A 21122-nucleotide genomic window follows, 5' to 3' on the forward strand; every position below is an offset into this window, starting at 1 on the left:
ATAAGATCAAATGCTGCCTTTAGGTCTACAAAAGCAATCTACAGGTGGGCCTTTCTTAAATTTATATATTTCCAGCATAGTCATATAAATCTAAAGACCTGATCAATTGTACTGGTTTTGATTCTAAATCCTGCCTGGAATTTTGAAAGCACATTGTTCTCCCCAATCCAATCGTTTAATCTATTTAAAATATGCCTAGCAAACATTTTTTGTAAAATATCTATTAAACTAATTGGGGGTCGTAACGATTGCTTTTTAAAAAAATCTTAATAATTTCAGCCCCTTTCCAGGATTCGGGTATTGGTGTGCCCAAGGCTATTGCATTACATAAGCAGTTTATGCATGGTCGCCAGACACTGATGTAGTGCTTCAATAAGTCTCTCGGAATTTTATCAGGGCCGGGAGCTTTCCCTGGTTTAACTGCATCATCAGCCATAATTGTTTCCTTCAAACTAAAATGAAGGCTAGTAACCTTTAAGTTAAATGCCAAGTCATCAATAGTGGGGGATTGCTTGCTTTCAACTGCGGCATGAAAGCAGGTAAAATGGTCGACCCAGGTATTGGCATTGAGAAAAAGGTCCTTAGAATCCCTGTCTGTCTTGTTTCCTTTTGCTATTAATCTCCAAAAGCCTAACTGGTACTCAGACTTAGCCGCACTGATTAAGTCTGTCCAGATATCATTGTCCCATTTATTTTTGCATTAGCAAGGGTTCTCTTATATTTGATCCTATTCTCCCTTATGGCAATTGTTATTTTTTATTGCAAATATGAGTTCAGCTTTTACTTCACAGCACTCCTTATTTACACCTTTCTTTAGATATTTTCTTCCTCCGTTGATCTCCTTGGGTATGTTGCTCACAACCGGATTTAATGCATCTAAGATTGCATTATGTAGGTCTAACATTGGAATTTTTTCTACTGGTATGTCTATATAGGGTGAGATAATGTCTGCAAATGTGTTTTAGAAATGTATCATAGACTGACTATTTCCTAAAATGTAAGACCACTTTAGAGCTCGACGATTGTTGCTCACTAATGTATCGTCCGTGAAGGTAATATTACCTTCGCTGCTCGAGGAGGTGGAGAAAAAGAGCTGAACTGATAGTGTCAGTTGTAAAGGTCGATGATCACTCTCAGTTCTGGAGTCTATTATTAAATCAAGGACATTTGCACAGAACTCCATTGATACCAATATATAGTCTATATTACTTCGGGAGTTACCTCTACAAAATGTATATGCATGGGTACTGCTGACGGAAACTTTCCAGATCCAGTCTGACGCCTGGGGATATTCTGAGGTAAGTAATCTATCACTAACATGTCTCTTTCAGATAAAGGGGTTTGGTGGCTGCAGCTGCCGGCACGGGTGGTGGTGTTGTTTAATAGACAGGTTCGACCTCTGGTTGCCTGCATGTAGTAAGTGGGAACTACGTCCTCAGCCACAACACCATTGTGTGGATTACTGCTCAGGGAGTCTGGGTGTGTACAGACACGATTGGAAGCCCCTTCCATGGCCCCAAAAGAGGCAGAAGGCAAATTGGGGCTGGCATGGATCCATGGAAAGACCTATGGACCAGGCCATAGCACTGCTGTCCTTAAAGCACTCGAGCACAGAACCAATCTATTCACCAAACAAACAAGTGATATCAAAGGGCATGTCCATGAGTGAGACCTGGACACCTTACGAAAAGTCAGTGGTTCTAAGCCAGGCATGTTGCTTAAGGGCCACCGAGGATGAAATCACTCTGCCAAGCAAGTCGGTCTTATGCAGCCCACATTATATGGTGAACTTGGCTGCGTCTCTCACACCAACAATTGCTTGGGAAAGTATGGCTCGGACCGAGGACACCGGCACTACTTGCGCAACCGAGTCCCAGATGGTAGGGGTCAATGTGTTCACCAACCGCAGTGCCAGACTGGCAGAAGATAACATTCTCTTCGCAAAGGTGTTCAGCCTTTTGGATTACCAGCCCAGTGGAGTGGAAGGGAATGCATCGCGGTGAACTTTGGAGGTAGAGGCCTAGACCACCAAGCTCTCTGGGGTGGGGTGCTGGATGAGTAAATTGTGATTCCCTGGTGCAGGACGACAGTAGCAGGCAATACTCCTATGCACAGGAGCCCATGTGCAGTGTTTGGGCCAGGCCCGGAGTAGGACATCTGAAAGGGCTTCATAAAATGGGAGTAATATTTGTCTGAGGGCACTTCCCAGCTGAAGAATTTCGGTCAAGATGTTAGTCTTACCTGCCCCTGAGGGTAGCATAAGGTCCAGGACCTCAGCTGACCTTCACACCACCATTGCAAAAGAGGCATCCTCCTCCGTAGCTCCTGTATGGGAGGAGGCCAAGCGAGTGTTTGGGAGGTGACCATTCCACTGGCATCCACCAGATCTTCTGACCAGCTGTCCTCCGTCTCTTGTAACTGGTATCAATAAGGGTCTGCAGACCCCTCCCATTCATCCCCCAAACTAGGCCTATCATACGAATAAAGCACTGGTTCCATCATGAAGACGTAGCTCCGCGTGAAGTCGGGGATGACACTGCAGAGGGGTGTTAGCAGCGCAGGGGAGTGTCAGCGCTGGAGCAGGCCCCAAGGAAAGTTGAGTTGGCTCAACTGATCCAGATCCATCAACATATCCGAGGGGCCCGACGGCGCCAGGGGCAAACCCGCCGGTGGAAGACCAGTAGCGTGCCTTCTTCAGCCCGGGAGGCCAGAAGCTGCTCCAGTGTTGACAGGTCTTCAAAATATCAGGTGCATGGCAATATATATTCATGTAGCTGAGCAGGGGTCACCCTGGCTCCCAGAAACTCTGATTGCAGGCTCCACCACATAGTTAGCCCTCGAGTGCTGACACTCCCTCGTCTCGTTGGATGACTTCGACAGATGTGGCGAAGTAAAAGATCTCTTCAACTTCTTACTTTTCTGGTCTCAGTGGGACTTACAAAATTTTGATTTTTCCAACGACCTCGATAGCAACGACGAACGAGAGCTTGGAGTGGTTCTATGACCGATCTCAAGACCTTCCTATCGACGAGATCGTGAATGTTGTGGTGTCGCATTTCTGGGAGCTTGAGGGACCGCTCCCTCAAGGCTTTGGAGTGCATGGTGAGGCAAATAATTCAGGTCTTGGCGTTGTGGTCATGCTCCATGCATAAGAGGCACACCAAGTGTGGGTTTGTCACCAACATCTGAAAGCCTTCCTAGAGGACATTCGCGACTTACCAAGACACTGTCTCGAAAAACGCTCCTCAAAATGTCAAAATAAGTCAGTAAAAAATTACTCTTCTCTAGATCTGTGCTGACTGGCGCAGAAAGAAAAGTATTACAAGTAGAGGAGGCACCTATATAGGCACTACACATGTCATTTCCGGAGCAGACGATGATGCCACGCAGAGATGGACTCCACCTACCAGCGCACAAGGGTACTGCACATGAAAAATGTACAGATCCAGTCTGACACCTGGGGAGTATTCTAAGGTAAGGAATCTGTGGCTAGAAGTCTCTATCAGATGCATTCTGGGCAGTATTACCATCTTTTTCAAGCATTTCATATTTAACAGACCTAAATGTCTTTTTTTCAAAAATATATTACTGCCAGGGCAAATATGTTCATGTACTACATAAAAGTACTAACTAAACCTGATGTTTTAATCCACTTTCTTCAAGAGAAAACCTTGATTATATGGGTTTGCTACACACTGCAAGTCACGGCCTAAAAGGAGGTACTTTCAGTGACCCACAGTAGCATCTAGCTCGTGTTGGTCAAGAAATGATACTAGTCCTCATCACAAGCATTACCTTGTTGCTCTTTTGTCTCACAGACCCCAAAGAACTAGCCAGATCATGGTGGAAAGAACTGACAAATCAAGAACTCAGATAACAGAAAGCCTCTTTTACTAAGCAATAAAGACTAGGGCACACTGTTAAATGAAATGAGAAAAACCACAGCACTGGAGATGAAAGAAAAAAGAGGAGAACCTAAAGCAGGGAAGGGAAAGATGGGGAATTAAGGAAAAGCAACTTGTAATATCACAGAGATTGAGAAACTTGAATTAAAGACTGTGCAGGTTCTGTTTGTGTTAGGAGGGAGGACTGCATTGCTGAATGACGCTGAACTTTGCCAACACACCCCTAAGGTGTATGCTCTCTAATATATCCTAGGGTATGATGTGATAGTATATGTAAATAGCTTTGATATGGCATACGAGATCTTCCAGTTACGTAAGGTTAACAAAGCAGCTGCTTTACAGAGCAGGCTTCCTTTAGCAGGACATGAAACAGTTTTGAAGTCGAATGACCGCAAAAGAGAAAAATAATCCATTATAAAAAATTGCATTATTCGAAGATTTGTCTGACCCTGACTCTGTTTGATAAAAGACTTAAGAGTGAAGACAAGATAATGCATGTGAAATGGGCGATATTTGTATCAGACAGCTGAAAACGTATGTACGGCGCCCCCATTCTGAGGGGTACTTTTATCTAATGCTATTTGAGTAACTTTTAGGTATTTGCCTAGTACAGCTGCATTATATTGGACTACCTCGCAGTTTGCTAATCTCATGTAGCTTGCAACACATGCTGACCAGTGACGAGAAAACCAGGTACGACAGAAGGTACAGGGTATTCAGGTGGTGAAAGACCATAGAAACAACAGTACATTTCAGCAGGCGCAGACTTTGAAAATTACTGCTGTAATTATGATTCACAAGTGGAAAATCCCAAATGGAACTTATCTTTATCAGAAAGGTCACAAGAATGGGTATTGTGGAGGCAGTTGAGAGGCCCCAGGCCAACCGCAGGGGTGTACTACAACTGTGGGGCACAAGGTACTGTTAAGTTTGGATGTGGAGTGCCCCAGTAGTAACCAATTAAGCTTATGCCACAGAACAGCCAATTAGTTTGGATAGAATTAGTGACATCTCAGATTGGTTCTAAAAGCGAACTAAATGTGGGAAGAGGGACCCCTCTCTCAGGTTAGTACTCCTAAAAGTCAGGTGGGCTGGCCGAGAATCAGTCAAATGTAATACTTGTGCTGCTGAAAGGTCACTTAGGGCACTTATCAATCACATTATGTGTGCACCTGGGAAAAGCTGACAGAACTCAAAAGAGACCACCTCATCGCAAACATGGGTTATAGTTAGTATCATGCCACACTTATGCATCTAGAGGGAAGCAGGGCTGACGGAGATTCACTATTGTAAATACTTTCTTTACATTAATCAATCCTTAACCATGATTTAGGTTTCTAGGAGTGGCATATACAGGGCTGGTCCCTGTATGGTCCTGAAGAAACGCTGGGGGTAGCGTGAAACATGTTGACCATATACTGAACCTACCTCCATAGTTGGTCGGTCCACAGTATAACTCCCATTTTTAATATACAAACCTAGGAGCAGAATAAATTATTGAGGCCCACTAGCACAGTATTTTTAAATTCACTTACTCACCCACTCCACCTCACTACACTTTTTTTGCACCACACATAGTCCTTCACAACTAAAGTGCTCCTACGTAGTTCGCAAGTCGTAGCACGCCCCTTTTCGTAGAGAACTGGGATGGCCCCAATGATGAAGCATGTCACCGTGAGGAAACTCTGTGGAGAATCAGGCGGATGCCATCCACACTTGGCTTTCCGCGGCTTGCGATCTGGCCGCCCCTCTTAAAAAGATTCGATCGGCCCGTCCTCACGACGCCCACAGGTGGTTTTCCGATTACCTCAGATCTCTGAAGCTTGAGCTCAGACGGTCGGAACGTCGTTGGCGCCGCACTTATTGCCCCACTCTCCGCCTGAAATATAGGGCCCTCCTCAATATTTACAAATCCGCTATTTTAACAGCCAAATCCAAATACTTCTCGGACCGCGTTGCCCTTTCGGCTAACAAAACTCGTGAGATCTTTTCTCTGGTCCGTAGCCTGGCCACTTCTGACCGTGCTGGTCTTTCCCCTGCTCCTTCGCAATCCCTCTGTCACTCCTTGAACACCTATTTCATCAATAAAATAACCACCATTAAGGCCAACATCCCGATTGTTCCTCCCCCTGATATACCGGACCATCCCCCCCTTTCTTCCCCCGTTTTTGATCACTTCACACCCATCTCACCTGAGCTTTTTCTTGACCTCCTTGCTAAGGTCAAGTCCGGCTCTCCGGTGGATTGCGCACCTGCTCGCATCCTCAGAACCTTATTCACTAGTTGTCCCACCCCCCCCCTAACCTTCCTCAACTCCTGTCTGGCTCTGGGTTCTGTCCCCTCTTTTTTCAAGTCTGCCATCGTGCTTCCCATCCTGAAGAAAGCTGGCCTGGATCCCTCCCTTCCATCGAACTTTAGGCCGATCTCCCTCCTCCCCTATCTAGGGAAGATTCTCGAGAGCCATGTAACATCTTGTCTCTCTTCCTACATTGAGGGGAATAACATCTTGGCCTCCCACCAGGCCGGCTTTCGACCGGGCCACTCCACTGAGGGCGTGGTCCTTGCGGTCCTTGACGAACTGAAGGGCAAGGCCGATGGTAACCTTCCTCAGGCCTTAGTCCTTTTGGATCTGTCCGCTGCGTTTGACACGGTCGATCATACTATTCTTCTTGACCGTGTCAGCGCAGCGGGCATTCAGGGCGTTGCCCTCTCCTGGATCGCGTCCTTTCTGCAGGGACGCTCGCAGGCAGTCCATCTCTCCTCTTTCTCGGCCCCTCCCCTCCCGGTCACGTGTGGGGTACCCCAAGGTTCCTCTCTTTCCCCCCTCCTCTTCAACCTCTATATCCGCCCCCTCATTTCCTCTCTTCTTGAGCTGGGGGTCTCAGTGTATAATTACGCTGATGACCTCCAGCTCGTCTTTGATCTATCCTCTCCCACTCACTCTCTTCCCAAGCTCAGGTCAACTCTTGTCTTTATTTCCCAGTGGATGAGCTTCAATCATTTGAAGCTCAACCCTGACAAGACAGAGCTTGTCCTCACTGGTGGCCCCTCTAACCCCTGGTCCTCGGCCCACTGGCCCCTTTCCTTTGGTCCTCCACCTTCCCCGGTTCCCTCTGTCCGGACTCTGGGCATCAAGGTCAGCAATGACCTCTCGATGCATGCGCACATTAGTTCTGTAGTATCCTCTTGTTTTCTTTCCCTCCGCCTCATCCGTAAGATCTCCCGGTTTTTAGGTCTCGCCTGTCGATGCGCATGCGCATCGAGCTTGCGAGACTATGGGGGCTTATCCACTCTTTATCCAACTTGCAAGGAATCGTGGCGATTCCTTGCAGTGCCCGTGACTTTTAAGCTCAATGCGCATGTGCATTGAGCTTAAAAGCGCGTGCACAGCCGCCCGCATTCCTCCGACACCTTTGAAGTGAAGCTTAGCTTCACTTCAAAGGCCCGGCTTCTTCACACCCACATGCCGCTCTGCCCCGCTCCGCCCCCTCCCCTGAGTCATCCTGCCTGCCCAGACTTCTCCTCCCCCCTACTTACATCCCGCTTTCACTTGTTAACTTTACCGCTGTCCGGGTGGTTCCATGTTATTTCTTTAACTACCTGCTCGTGACTGCCCGTCCTCGTGCTGGCACTGTGCTTTCCTCTGTGAACTTTAGGACTTCTCCATATAACTGTGGCATTCCAGAAATTCGTCATTGGAACGCAACGTGCAACGCATTGACCCGACGTTGCTCTTTGATTGCGCACCTAGAAACCTTGACGCGCAAACCAGCTTCATTCTCCTTGGCTGACACACCCAGCAGCCTTTACAGACGGACAACAGCGTGTACAACAGCTTTGTGCCAATACTAACGTGCACACCAGCTTTGTGTCCATTTTATGTACACAGCAGCTCCATGCTCTATCGCTCACGCGCACAGCGACGCTGTGTGCACTTTAATGCTCATTCGCTGGCACGCACAGCACATTTGTGCAAGTATTTGCATGTCTACCCTGCAATCCTTTCGCTGATACGCACAGCTTGATTTTAAAATTGTGTGTATAAGTTACAGTTCACTCGCTGATGCACACAGCAACTCCGCGGCGCTGACGCGCACAGTTGGATTTTAAATTGCGTGCCTACTTTACAGTTTACTCACTGATGCGCACAGCAGCTCCATGCTTTCTTGCAGACTCGCACAGCAGTGCCCAGTGCAGACTTTTACGTTCTTTCGCTGACACGCAGAGCACTTTTGTACAAGTATTTGGTCGTCTACCCTGCAATCTTTTCGCTGATACGCACATCTTGATTTTAAAACTGCGTGTCTAGTTTACAGTTCACTCGCTGATGCGCACAGCAACTCTGCTGACGCGTTTAGCTGGATTTTAAATTGCGTGCCTACAGTACAATCGCACAACACTTTAGTACAAGTATTGCGTGTCTACTCTGCAATCTTTTCGCTGATGCGCACAGCAACTCTGAGTGCAGTCTCTTTCAATCGCTGACACACACAGCACGTTCCCATCTAATTGTGTGTATACAGTACAACATATTATATCCTATGTCTTCATTAACAATATAGTGTATCTGTACTGAATATATATCCAGCATTTCAGACTGCATTTCAGAGCTTTTAGAAATGTTTATGGCTTTTTTTTTTTGAAATTCTTTAGCATTGGCTACAGGAAACAAAAATGCTAAAGATTTACAAAAAAAACCCATAAACAATTCTAAAAGCACTAACTCTAATGCTGCGAGACCTATTGCATTTTCAATGCTTGTTTTCTGTTGATGCCCTTAAAGTTATCATCACTGCCCTTATCACATCCCGCCTGGATTATGGTAATGGCCTGTATGTAGGCATTCCTGCCTACGAGACCCGTCGTCTCCAGGCCATCCAGAACCAGGCGGCCCGTCTTGTCCTTCGTTTACCTAAGTTCTCTCACATCACTCCCGCCCTAAAAACCCTTCACTGGCTCCCCGTTCAGTTCAGGTCCCAGTTCAAACTTGCCTGCCTGGCCTTTCGGGCGCAGGCCCGGTCCGCTCCTCTCTTCATCAATTCTCTGATCTCCTCCCACGCCCCTCCCCGCTCCCTCCGATCTTCTTCCCTCTCTCTTCTTCACGTTCCCCGCTTCCGTAAGTCCCGCACAGGGGGCACCCGCTTCTCTGTGCGTGCTCCACAAATCTGGAACTCTCTTCCCCTCTCTATCCGCTCCATTCCCATTTTTTCTCATTTTCGGAAAGCCCTCAAAACTTTTTTCTTTCTTCAGGCTTTCCCGGGCTAATCTCTCTCGCACCAGTTAGGCAGATTTCGATGTGTTCCTCAGCGCCAGGAAGCCGCTTGGCCACAGAGCGCTTTATAAATTTCTTTTTCATTTCATTTTCATTTCATTTCATTTCATTTCAAACTCCGGTGAGTGAGGGGACTCAAGAAAGACATTTTTTCTTTCTTTTTTGGCCACACGTAATATTATTTTGTGTCTAGCCACAATACAAGACAGGTCTCCGAACCCAGATTTTGGGCTCACTTTTTTCATAAGAGCTCAAAAGAGACCACCTCATCGCAAACATGGGGTATAGTTAGTATCATGCCACACTTATGCATCTAGAGGGAAGGCAGGGCTGACGGATATTCACTAAAATTTTAAGCTTGTGCATCTGAAAGGCCAGAGAGTGGGGGAGTGCACGTCACTGTAGATATATGCCGCTGAAACATTAGGCATGAAAGAGTGAGACACAAGCTGCTTCTTATTTTGAATTTCACACTGAAGACTTAGACGAGCTGCAGAATTTCTCTTTTCATTTTAAAGACAAAATCAATACTTTATAGGCACTGAAGTGCTACAGAAATAAAACACAAATTTAGATTGAGTAATACATACCTGTCCTTCAGAATTACTGCCCCAGGCATAAACATCACCAGCTGAGGAAAGCCCAAGTGTATGCTCTGCTCCTACTGCTATATCTTCAATGAAGATGCCCAAAAGCACTGGCACTTGCTGAGGTCTATTATGATTACGAGCTCGGCCTTCGGGCAAGCCAATCAGACGATCTAAAATTCATAAATAATTCACATGCTGCATTAAAACTGTTTTAATCTCCTCTGATTTTGTAGCATATGAGTTTACACAGTAACAAGCGGACATTAAATGATTCACAATGAACACAACAATATTTAAAACATTCTTCTCATGGTACATTCTTCCTCATACAAGTGAATTTGTATTTGAAGGGAACTCCTACTTTCTTCCCACAAAGTAAAAAGCAATCAGACCAATAAATAGCTCTGTCAGATAAGTCTCGTCAGTAAAATAAAGTGCTTCTGCTTTGCATGCAACCATGATGTTGCCGTGGTCTCCGGTGAACGTCTGGTCAGTGGATTTGAGAAGAGGTAGCCCCCACTTTTCGGTGAGGTGCAAGAAGGAGTGAAGTGCAGCTAGCTGCTGAGGACCCTGTTCACTGGTGGACCGAGATGGCGATCTTACAGGGAAAGAAATAGGGATCTTAAGAGTGCAATGGTGGTGGTGAAGAGAAGGTGTGACATGAAAGAGCAACAAGAGGTGGTGTTAGTAAGAGACAATACCCCAGAGAGCTTGATGTCTGAGATCAGCAGCCCTAAAGAATCGATACGAAGAGAATTCTTGCAGAGGTAGACAGGTGCTAACAGAGATCTGGCCAGTACAGATCAGGCCTGGATGAATGAGTGTGACTGTTCTTCATTCCGGCAGGTCTGCAGTCACGGTACACTATAGCAGACCTTGGTAGGAGACAGACCTGCTTAGCCAGGCAGGTTGGGCTGTTCGCTTGTGCTCTTTTGAGAAATTGGGGGTCCTGCTTCTGAGTGTCCTATGACTTCAGGGATAACGTTGGTCCAATCCTCAGGGACAGAGAGTGACTTAAATGAGCTTAGCCAGAGGATTGAGTAATTGGATGGGCCTAAGAGAGTAAAGATGCACTACCCTGCTAGGGTAACATGCACAGAAGGTACTTGAGGATTCCTAGCTCTCTATGAGGATTATGGACTATGTAACACAGAGGCTAAAGGGGACTTGGTAGACACTGCAATGTTTAAGTGGGTCATGTCTCCACAGAGTCCCCAGTGCAGCACTGGTTCTTCCAATACGTTCACTTCCATTATTGTATGTGGGGGGGCTTCTCAGCACTACACTAGTTTCCTGGTGCGAAGAAACTTTGGTAACACCCCTGCACCATGAGTATTGGGTGAGGAAGCATACAACAATACACACTTGTCTGGACACTGGCACTTTATGACATAATGGCACAGTGTGGGAGTGAAAGGGTGCTGGGGTGCATTCATGCCCAAAAGACTGCCTGGTGCCACAGAATTTGATGTCCCCGGGACAAATGGTCAGGGTAATGCAGGGTGAATGGCGTCTCAAATGGTCGCAATAAAAGTGTGTCTTGGCAGCAACTAGGCGAAAGACACACTTGCAGAGAATTCAGAGGAGAAGTGAAGCAGTATTATGGGGAAACTCTCAGCATGTATTTTAGCTGTTGGGTTTGTGCCTGTGAGAACGTGGAAATGCCCTGTTACATCTATCCTGGGTTTCTGCTGGTACTGCCCTTGGCATCTGGATGCTGCAGCTGGGAAAGAAGAGACTGGATGGATTATAGATGCAGAAATGGTGCAAAACAAAGTGGTCCAAATGCCCAACCAAAGCAGGATGGACAAATTTGCCAGGGCCCCACTTACTTTTGACACGACTCATCCAGCGTGACTGAAAGAGGTGCACTGAGAAACTGTGGAAGCAGACGCTTCAATGGAGATAGTCCCCAAAGTAATAAATGTCACCTGAAACTCTCTAGCAGCAGCCCTGGAGAAATGGATACTGATGTATCAATTACTCCAAGTTTTGAGAAACGCTGTGGACAAGGATCACAGAAGGAGAAGGGAAAATGTTGATACTGGAGAACTCTGCATGGAGCCTTGGTCGGCATAGATACAGGTTTTAGCGACCTCCAACATCGTCGTTGAATTAGTCAAAGATGTCGAGAGGAGGTCCTGAAGGATCAATCTTACGATGGTCAGACTCTTAAAAGGAATGGATCAGGTTCTTTGCAGCACCAGAAGAACTATCTAGCTGTTAAGAGAGCTCAACAAGCTAAAGTACTGCATGCTCCTCCCAGGGCTGTGCCTAGGCTATCCTTGACAAGATTCTTAACTATAGGGACTATATGCTCAACAAAAAAACACAGAAGACCGATGAATCACCTAAACAGTGAAAATCCTTTAAAGTAGTAAAAAAAAGGTCTGTGCCATGATACAGAACTATGGGCTTCTCCACCCGGTGAAGCTCAAAGTCATCCTTAATGGTAAAATGCACTTTTTACATCCCAGAGGTGGCTGGTGCAGCTGAAGGTAAAGACTTTACTCATGAGGCCCCAGGAAAGCTCATACTGACAGGCTCTTGGAAGATGCCCAGAACTCAAAGGAAAGAGCAGACACCGGGCAGTTGGCGAGGCACACCGAGAGGCAGAGTAGAGGGAGTTGGCGAAATTTCTATGACTGCTTAACAGACTCTGAAAATCCTCGCAACTATAGAGGTCAAATGAGACGTCTATACATTAATGGAGTTATAACCCGTGTTGACTTCAGCAGAAGCAACATTTTATTCACAGGGGTTTTAATATTATGGAGAGAATTTGCCCGGAATCCACTCCCGAGTACATACAAATCATCCAGCACAAGGTTTAGAAAGAATATAGGATAGCCTAGATCAGGCATATTGGGGATGAATGTTAGTGTTTAATCATTACAAATTTGGGGTAAAAGGGTTTAGGCTGTGCAAAAGACACCTCTGGGCAGTTGTTGGATGGTGGGCAATTAGGATACAGTTGGTTTTATTTAGGGCATTGTCAACTATGGCTAGACAATGTTATAAAACTTGCCGGAGATCCACTTATTTGGGACTAAATGAAAGTTATTTTGAGAGACACCATGGACACTACTACTGCTCCAAGAAAAGCTTCTCATTTCACATCCAGAACATTTCTTTTGGCAAACACTGGACGCATGCAATCGATGCACCGGGTGCTGCATGAGTAGCCATGGCCTTTTGTAATATGAATGCTTGACACCTCTTGGTGTGGAAGTATGCATGGAGCAAAGGATGAGATATTCAGAGGAGTACAAGGTGGAATCAAGGTTGAACGTACGAGTGCACCTTTGGCAGCTCAAATCAAAGATGAAACCTATGTCTATGGTGAAAAAGATGGAAAGAATTACTGCATGCTCACAGCACTAGAGGGCACTACAGACGCAGTGAAGTGATGGCATTTTCCAAAGGTTTAGCTAACCTATACAAAACGGTGAGGTGGCAGATTTTTCATTCAATACACAAAAAGAGAAAACAACTGCTATTGTGGAATTGCTGACAACAACTAAACCCTTGGAGTCCCCATACCATGGGGCTATCTATGTTCACAAAAAGACCCACTTAGCCTCACAGTCAGCTCCAATCTGGGTGGCGTTCTTCAATGCTGATACAGCTCTGAAACTTGAATGCTTAGAAACCCTTTCTGGTGAATAGCCACCCTACATTTCCAATACGATCACACATTAAATTAAGTGAATAATGGAAGCAACTAGGGGGCAGGTTAGATCGGCAAATATACTACAGGTGACAATGCATTGAACGATAAGCATTGTAGTATGGATAACGACCCCTGCGATGCCCTCAATTAGTAGGCAACAGGAATAAAGCTTTGTTTACAAGAGACAACAATCAAATATCTATTATCAAGACAGGCTAGCTTATTCAAAAAGGGTGAGACAAGCCAGCTCGGTCTGTGGGGGCATAACAGAACCATCTAAGCCTCAAGTGTATTTTCATAAACTGATAGATTAGACTCAATAGGGTCTGGAATCTGCCTTCTGTAACAAGCTTTTGATTATTTACATTTACAACCTGTACGTGACAAGTAAAGCAAAAACTCATGCTAGTTGAAGATATGGTTTCAGAGCACCGTACTCAAATACAGATATTTCAATGCACAAGATAACCCTCCAAAAGAAAGCAGGAGAGCTTGGAGAATATGAATCATTGAGTCAACATAAAGTTATTTAGTAGTCCTCTAGGGGAAGATACCAAGGGAAATGTCTCTATCAAACAAACTTTTCACATCTGCCTAGATTGCTCAATGAGCTTCACATTTACTGAATACACTGGCTGTCATCTGCGGGCCATAAAGTTGAATCCCAGCAAGTCTAGCTCAGCCTTCCATTTCCAGCAGAACAGTAAACTTAGTATCACAAATTGAGAAGTAATAACATCTGTTATGTACAGCTCTGTGATTTTCTCTGGCAATTACTGCTGAAAAGGCAATTGATGAGGCACCTCTGACCAACTAAACCTGTTCTATTTGAGGGGCTAATACTTTATCCTTGATATAAAAATAAACCTGCCACATTTGCTTGCTGGTAGAAGCTAAGAAAATCAGATAGCTGCTATACAGATTAAGAGATTAACTGTGTATCATCAAGAGTCCTGAGGACTGAAGATACTCAAGGACGCCAGAGTCATAGCGATATTTAATGTACAGTTAATAAAACCCTTTACTAAGGAGCAGGTATTTAAAATACTAACTACTGTTAAAAAAGGCCTTTTCAAGTACGAGCGGTGGTACAACCAGCCTTCTTTGCAACAGTTGGAATACTGGAGTGTTGCAGCCCTGTAAAATAATTGCACAATTTAGTCCAAGCATCTGTTATGTAGATTCCGGCACTTCCATGTCCAGAGAGTAAGTTGTGAGGCTGGGTGTCTGCTGCTGTATGTAGGAGAGTAGGGTCTGCAATCCTAAGGTCACCCCAGATTTTTGCTTTTTGCTTCACTGGTTTACGACTTTCCCTGGCTGTGGGCCTGCTAATCAGACCCACAGCCTAGCTGTTCTCTCTCTAAATTGACATCCATGTACTTTAGGTGCATTTACCAATTGGTATTGGGACACCTTATCAGCCCCTGTACAGTGTACCTTAGGTACCCAGAGCATAGGTAAACCCAAGGCCTACCAGGGGCTGCAGCATGTATTATGCCACCCCTGGCTGGCCATCTAAACAGACACAACTGGCTGGTAAGACAGCTGAAGCAAGGTGGTGTAAACACCCTTTGCTATAGATATAGTATACCTATATCTAACCCTAAAATGGACACATATATTCCTATCAGTCACTCCTATGGCAGGCCTTATCAATCCTGAAGGCAGAGTGCTTGGAATTATGTTAGATGGTGCTCTAGCATGAGCTGAGCCTGTCTGCAGCTTGCGGAACCAAGTCCTTATAGCTGTTCCATGATAACGCTATACCATATACTCTTAAGTGCATTTTAATCCTCGCGGTTGAATGCTAACTTTGGTATAGCATTATCAAAACATGTCGAGTAAGGTGTCATACGAATTGGAATACTACCCCCTCGCCAATTCTGGCGACGGGGGTAGCATTCGACTATTTTAGAGGGACACGACATGTATGTAATTGTGAACCCCGGTTAAAGTTAAAGGAAGCCTCAATATCACAAAATGGATGCTGCCACCACAGACACAAGTCTGACCTCCTGCTGCTGGGAGTCCTTCCAGCGAGGGAGGCCTGGACAAAGGGTTTCCTGCCTTGGGAGGTGCTAGCACCACCCCAGACAGGATTTTGTGTATTGAGGTAGGGAGGGCTGAAAGGAATGAGACATGCCTGGGGCACACAAGGTGAGAAGTCCCTCAGTAGGATGTCTAATTGGATCTTATATGCCGATTGTTGTCCTGACTGCTTCTATTCGAACCAGATTAGGGTGTGCAGAGAATCCGGCAGTGCCAATCTAAGTCGGTGGCAGAAGTTGAAAAAGTAACTTCCAGATGCCCAGGACTGCTTGGTAATGGCGAATTCTATTCTCACATGGGCTGGAGATGCGCTTTTTGGCAGACGCAGGGCTGATTTATAGATTCTTGTGATAGTTTGTCAACAGGCTCGTTTTCTTTACCTTGAGTAACTTCACTGCCGTAAGCTAGAGTAGGGCCGAATTTTGCCTTCATTACCTTGAGCAGCGGGTCAGGCTGGAGTCTTCTAGCTTCTGAGCAACGGACGTGAAGGCGAACAGTAGGTTGGAGCCCTTAGTGTTGGTCGAGTGATTGTGGTGGGTGAAAGACCACCTGCTGTCTGAGAAGACTCCCAAGTACTTGTAATCTTTGCTGTGTTCTCGGACGTCAGCATTAAGATACCACCTATTCGTCAAGCCAGATTTTAGGCTAAAGGCTACCATTTTGGTTTTAGATTGGTTAATGCCAAGCATGTTTGCTGCTGTGTAGCCCTGAAGCGTTGATAATAGTCCTTGTAGACCTATCTTTGTCTGGATGAGGAGCACTAAGTTGTCTGCGTATAATAGATGAGTCATCCTTTGCCCTCCAAGCTTGGAGGTGTGGCAATTTGCTTCATTGAGGTGGTTTTACATGTCTGTTATATAAAGGTTGAAAAGCAAGGGGGCCAACACACAGCCATGCTATAGGCCAGAGTTTATTCGAATCCTCCTGGACATGCAGCGACCGTCCCCCAGGTTGATCTGCACCCAGGTGTTCGAGTGTAGCTCTATTATTGCCCTCAGCAAGATGTCCGGTAGGACACAGCCGACTTCTAGCGATACTATCAAATGCGGCCTTAAAGTCTATGAAGCAGGTGAAGAGTGTTCCTTTCTATCTAATAGCTTTGTCACACATTAGGGCAAGGGCCATTCGCTTGGTAGTGGTGGCGCAGCTGTCTCTAAAGCTGCATTGATTCAGGGGGATGATCCCCAGTTCTCTCACCCATCCTCCGAGGTCATTGAGAAGCAGGGTTGCATGTATCTTGTCATCATTGTCGATTAGTGCAATCAACCGGTAGTTACAGGGATCGGATTTGAAGCTTCCTTTAAAAATTGGTTGAATAATGGAGCCTCTCTAGGAGTCGGGAATGGTGTTAGCTGTTAGGCAATATTTGAACAGCGGAGTTAGTATCTCAGACCACAGTACAGGCTCAGATTCAAACAAAGCTGTGGGAAGCCCATTGGGGCCAGGGGCACCATAATTAATAGTCTTCTTGGTTTGCTAGAGCATCACTCTTCCATGTTGCTGATGATCATGACAGAAGTTGGTGCGCCATATGACTAGCTTACGTTGTGATTCAAGGGTAGCTTGCTTGGCAGTGTGATGGGAGGCAATGGACATGTCGCTTGTGTGGAGAAGTGAGCCATAAGGTATGAGGCCCACATAGGCTCCAAGATGTTTGCACTCATGGTTCTTCTGGGACCAATTGGGACATGGTTAATTAGTGACCAGAATTTTTTGGGGCGTTTCTTCCCATACTGACTGTTAGCAGTTGCATCCAAAAGCCCAATTTTTTTCCCATTCTGACACGCCAGATGGCTTCGCTAAACTGTGATCTTGCAGGGTCAACATTTGTTTGTACACGATAATCAGTTAACACATGGTTGACCAAACATTTATGATTAGTGGCTACAATATTACGTCCACTTACATTGGATATTTGACATTTTTAAATTCATGTTTATGCTTTTTTACCATTCAGATCCAAGGTAATTAGTTTCATTCGGTGTGACTCTGGCTCTCTCTGGGGACGGTTACTACAAAAGTGGGGGGGAAGCCATGGAAGAGAATGAAAAACGTAAATTAGACCCCTAATGATAGTGTAAAAATCTTCCTGCCCGTAATTTTATATCAAGATTTCGCCATCTTCAGAAGCGTTGAAATTGATAGTATTGTAAACACCACAATTTGAAATACGTACAGGGAATGTCAATGGCCTGCAAGCCTAGGGAGTGCTTCCTAATCAGAGTCAGAGTGGTAATCACACTACTAAGGGGACACATTTGGATACAATTAGATCTGTGGTCCTCGTTAATTCCACAGTAAAGGGCGTTACTATCATAACCCGAAATCAGTGATTGTATGACAGTCAAAAGAAATGATTGGGAGATGGATTGACCCCAGCACAGTAATAACAAAATCCTCTTAAGGCCCTACTTGGTGCACTATTGATTCACTGGCACAGTACAGTCAACGCTTTATAACTGGAAGTGACTTTAATCTTCTAATTGATCCTTCTTTTGTTCACTGTTTTCGCTGAATGGAGCTAGGAGTATTGAAAAATGCTGCAAACTGCTAAAGGGCATTTAGCTGTCACTGAATGAATGCTTTTAAAACATCAACAAGGTTGAAAACACAATGACAACACTAGTGATGAGTCACAGTTAAATATGGTTTACAAAAATGTCTATCCCCACCCTTTTAACTCCATCTGATCTCCCACATATTGCCATTCAACATGGCGGGAAAAACCCTATCACACAAGTTTGTAGTAATAAATTATCTAGCGACATGCATAGGAAAAAATGAGCAGACATAAATAACTACTAGCATTAAAAGGCATGTAACTTGCAACTGAAAAGCCTTTCTTACCTTGCCCAAATGTATACACATGCCCATCCTTTGACAGTGCAACCGAAAATTGCGTCCCGCAGGCAACTTTTTTAATTCCAATTCCACACAGAACATCGATTTTCTGAAAAAAGCATAATAAAGATATAACGGTAGATAGAAAAATAAAATACTAATATAATTATATATGTCTGATGCATGAAGGCTCAAATAAACAATCGTATTGAATAACAGTTTAAGTCCTTACCAGTTAAATCTGACTACCCAAAAGCAATAATTACATGACAGAACCGCTTGGCCTTTTGAGAACTTAGTAATTTAAGGTCGTTTGACCCCTAAATCACAACAGGTCAGCACAATTGGTCAGCATCCTGGCTTCTACAAGCACCCTACATTTACGGAGATGTGCCTGGGAAATGGACAGCTATGAATGCGGGAGACCTGGATTCTAACTGCAACTGCTCCACTTGAACACATGGGTTTATCGCTAGTAAATAACGATACCTTCAGCACAGGCTTCCCTGTCAGTTAAACATTTCAAACACTTCTGTAGGGGCTGTAATCCTGTTATTATAAGTGTTCTAGATAAAGAGAACATACGCACACAAACAAAAAGGAATGAAAACATGAGTTCAGTATTCGCACCAGAAAGAAGTGAGATTGTGTGGAGGGACGTGACTCCTGCCCATGGGCGTCCGCAGATATTTTTCCAGGGCGGGTAAAATGTTAACGTTATCACCATCCTCCGACATAATGTGTGCCAGGTGGGGCACAAGAAACACTGGGGCGCAGGAGGAGCCATGGGGGCAGGTAGCAGGCCGCATATGATCTCATACACCATAGAGTTGTTCTACCACAGCCTTCTCTTTCTTTTGTGGCACCCCAAAATACATACCCGCACTGGTCCCTAAAATTACCCCCTAGCACCCCAAAACCCATATTCACCCTGAACCCTAAAATAACCCTGCCCCCCCAAAACTCATACCCGCTCTGAACCCTAAAATTACGCCCCATAACCCATACTCGCCCTGACCCCTAAAATTGTCCCCCTGGCATTTCAAAACCCATACCCACCCTGAACCCTAAAATTACCCCCCAGGCACCCCAAAACCCATAACCCATACCCGCCCTGACCCCTAAAATTGTCCCGCTGGCACACAAAAACCCATACCTGCCCTGAACCTCAAAATGTCCCCCCTTGCACCCCAAAACCCATACCCGCTCTGAACGGATTCGTTACTTACCTGTAATCCTAGTTCTCATCCAGGGATATACTCATCAAAGTCATAATCTATGAATAATCCCCTCCCATGTGCGGGATCCCGGAGCATATAGAAAATACATATATATATACATATATATGCATATGTGAAACATATAACTGCAGCCTAAAAAGTTTCCAACCTGGCAAAAAAAAGGCTGAAATTACACATGTTTGCATGGAGACATCATACCTTCCCAACTGATAAGGAAAAGCAGGAGCAGTAAACATTTGTCATACAAACAATGCTTTATTGCCATAGAGAAAACCTGTAATTGCAGGCATTTGCCATTGGGCTGCAGCAGAATACTAAGCAACAAAGAAAAAACTGGCACCTTGCCTTTAAGGCTTTCGAGTAAGGGTACCGTGCCTTTAAGACCTGCAGGAGACACCTTGCTCCCATGATGCACCACAGGTGACAGTTGGGTCAGTTCTTTTTGGAGGTGCCTGTGCATGTGTGCAGATCCGTAATCATTAAACAAAACACTTCTAAGTAATGCTCGTCCTTGGAGGTGGGTGGGTCGCTTATGACTTTGATGAGTATATCCCTGGATGAGAACTAGGATTACAGGTAAGTAACTAATCCTTCTCATCCAGGGGATACTCATCAATAGTCATAATCTATGAATAGAGTAGCAAGCCCATCCCCAAAGTCTCGCGGACGAGCAACCAAGTACACAGAAAACATGAATCAATATCACATTTAAAATGCAGTTATGCAAACAAATTCCTCAAAGAGGCCTGTCCCACTTGGGCATCGGCCTGTGCATCTGAATCGAGGCAGTAATGGCGGGTAAAGGAATGTACTGAGCGCCATGTAGCTGCATTGCAAATCTCAGATATCAGAATGTTGCGAAGGAGAGCTGTGGTAGAAGCTTTCCCTCTAGTGGAATGTGCACGTGGTTTGCCCTGTAAAACTTTGTTAGCTAATTGGTAAGACAGAGCTATACAGGAGACGATCCATGTAGAGATAGACCATTTTGAAGCTGACAGACCGGTATTAGTTGTACCATAATTAACAAAGAGCCGGTCAGACTTCCTAAGTGGAAGAGTCTTAGCAAGGTAAAATTTCAAAACCCTCTGGTGATCTAGGGAGTGTAAAGATCTCTCCGGGGGAGTAGTTGGTTGAGGGAAGTAGGCAGTGTGATGGTCTGATTGATGTGGAAATCCGAGACCACCTTGGGCAGTAAGCTTGGATGAGTTCTCAGCACCACTCTATTTGCATGAAAGACCGTGTAAGGCTCCTTGCAACACAGGGCCTGAATCTCACACTGCGGGCTGAGGTGATGGCTACCAAGAAAGCAGCTTTCCAGGTCAAGTGCTGAAAAGATGCCTTATGAATAGGCTCGAAAGGAGCACCCATCAATTTGTTAAGTACGATGTTAAGCTCCCAGGGAGGAGAGGGGGACCTTACTGGTGGAAACACTTTCTTAAGCCCCTCTAGGAAATCTTGGACCACAGGCATTAGGAAGAATGAGGTCTGGGAAGAAGACTTCCTATACGCTGTGATAGCAGCTAAGTGAACCCTGATGGAGGGGTACTTCAG

General features: G+C 45.2%; 1 protein-coding gene across 6 annotated transcripts in view; it reads right to left on the minus strand.

Moving 5' to 3' along the window:
* HERC1 (HECT and RLD domain containing E3 ubiquitin protein ligase family member 1) overlaps positions 1–21122 on the minus strand; it is a 2088313-nt gene that overhangs the window by 226014 nt on the left and 1841177 nt on the right. For all 6 annotated transcript variants that reach the window (XM_078685198.1, XM_078685199.1, XM_078685195.1 and 3 more), the window contains exons 68-69: positions 18337–18439; positions 9768–9937 (exon numbers count right to left, since the gene is read on the minus strand). In XM_078685198.1, the coding sequence (XP_078541324.1) occupies positions 9768–9937; positions 18337–18439 (273 nt within the window). The remainder of the gene's footprint in view (positions 1–9767; positions 9938–18336; positions 18440–21122) is intronic.

The sequence above is a fragment of the Lissotriton helveticus genome, chromosome 3_2 (assembly GCF_964261635.1).
Source record: "Lissotriton helveticus chromosome 3_2, aLisHel1.1, whole genome shotgun sequence".
Classification (NCBI taxonomy): domain Eukaryota; kingdom Metazoa; phylum Chordata; class Amphibia; order Caudata; family Salamandridae; genus Lissotriton; species Lissotriton helveticus.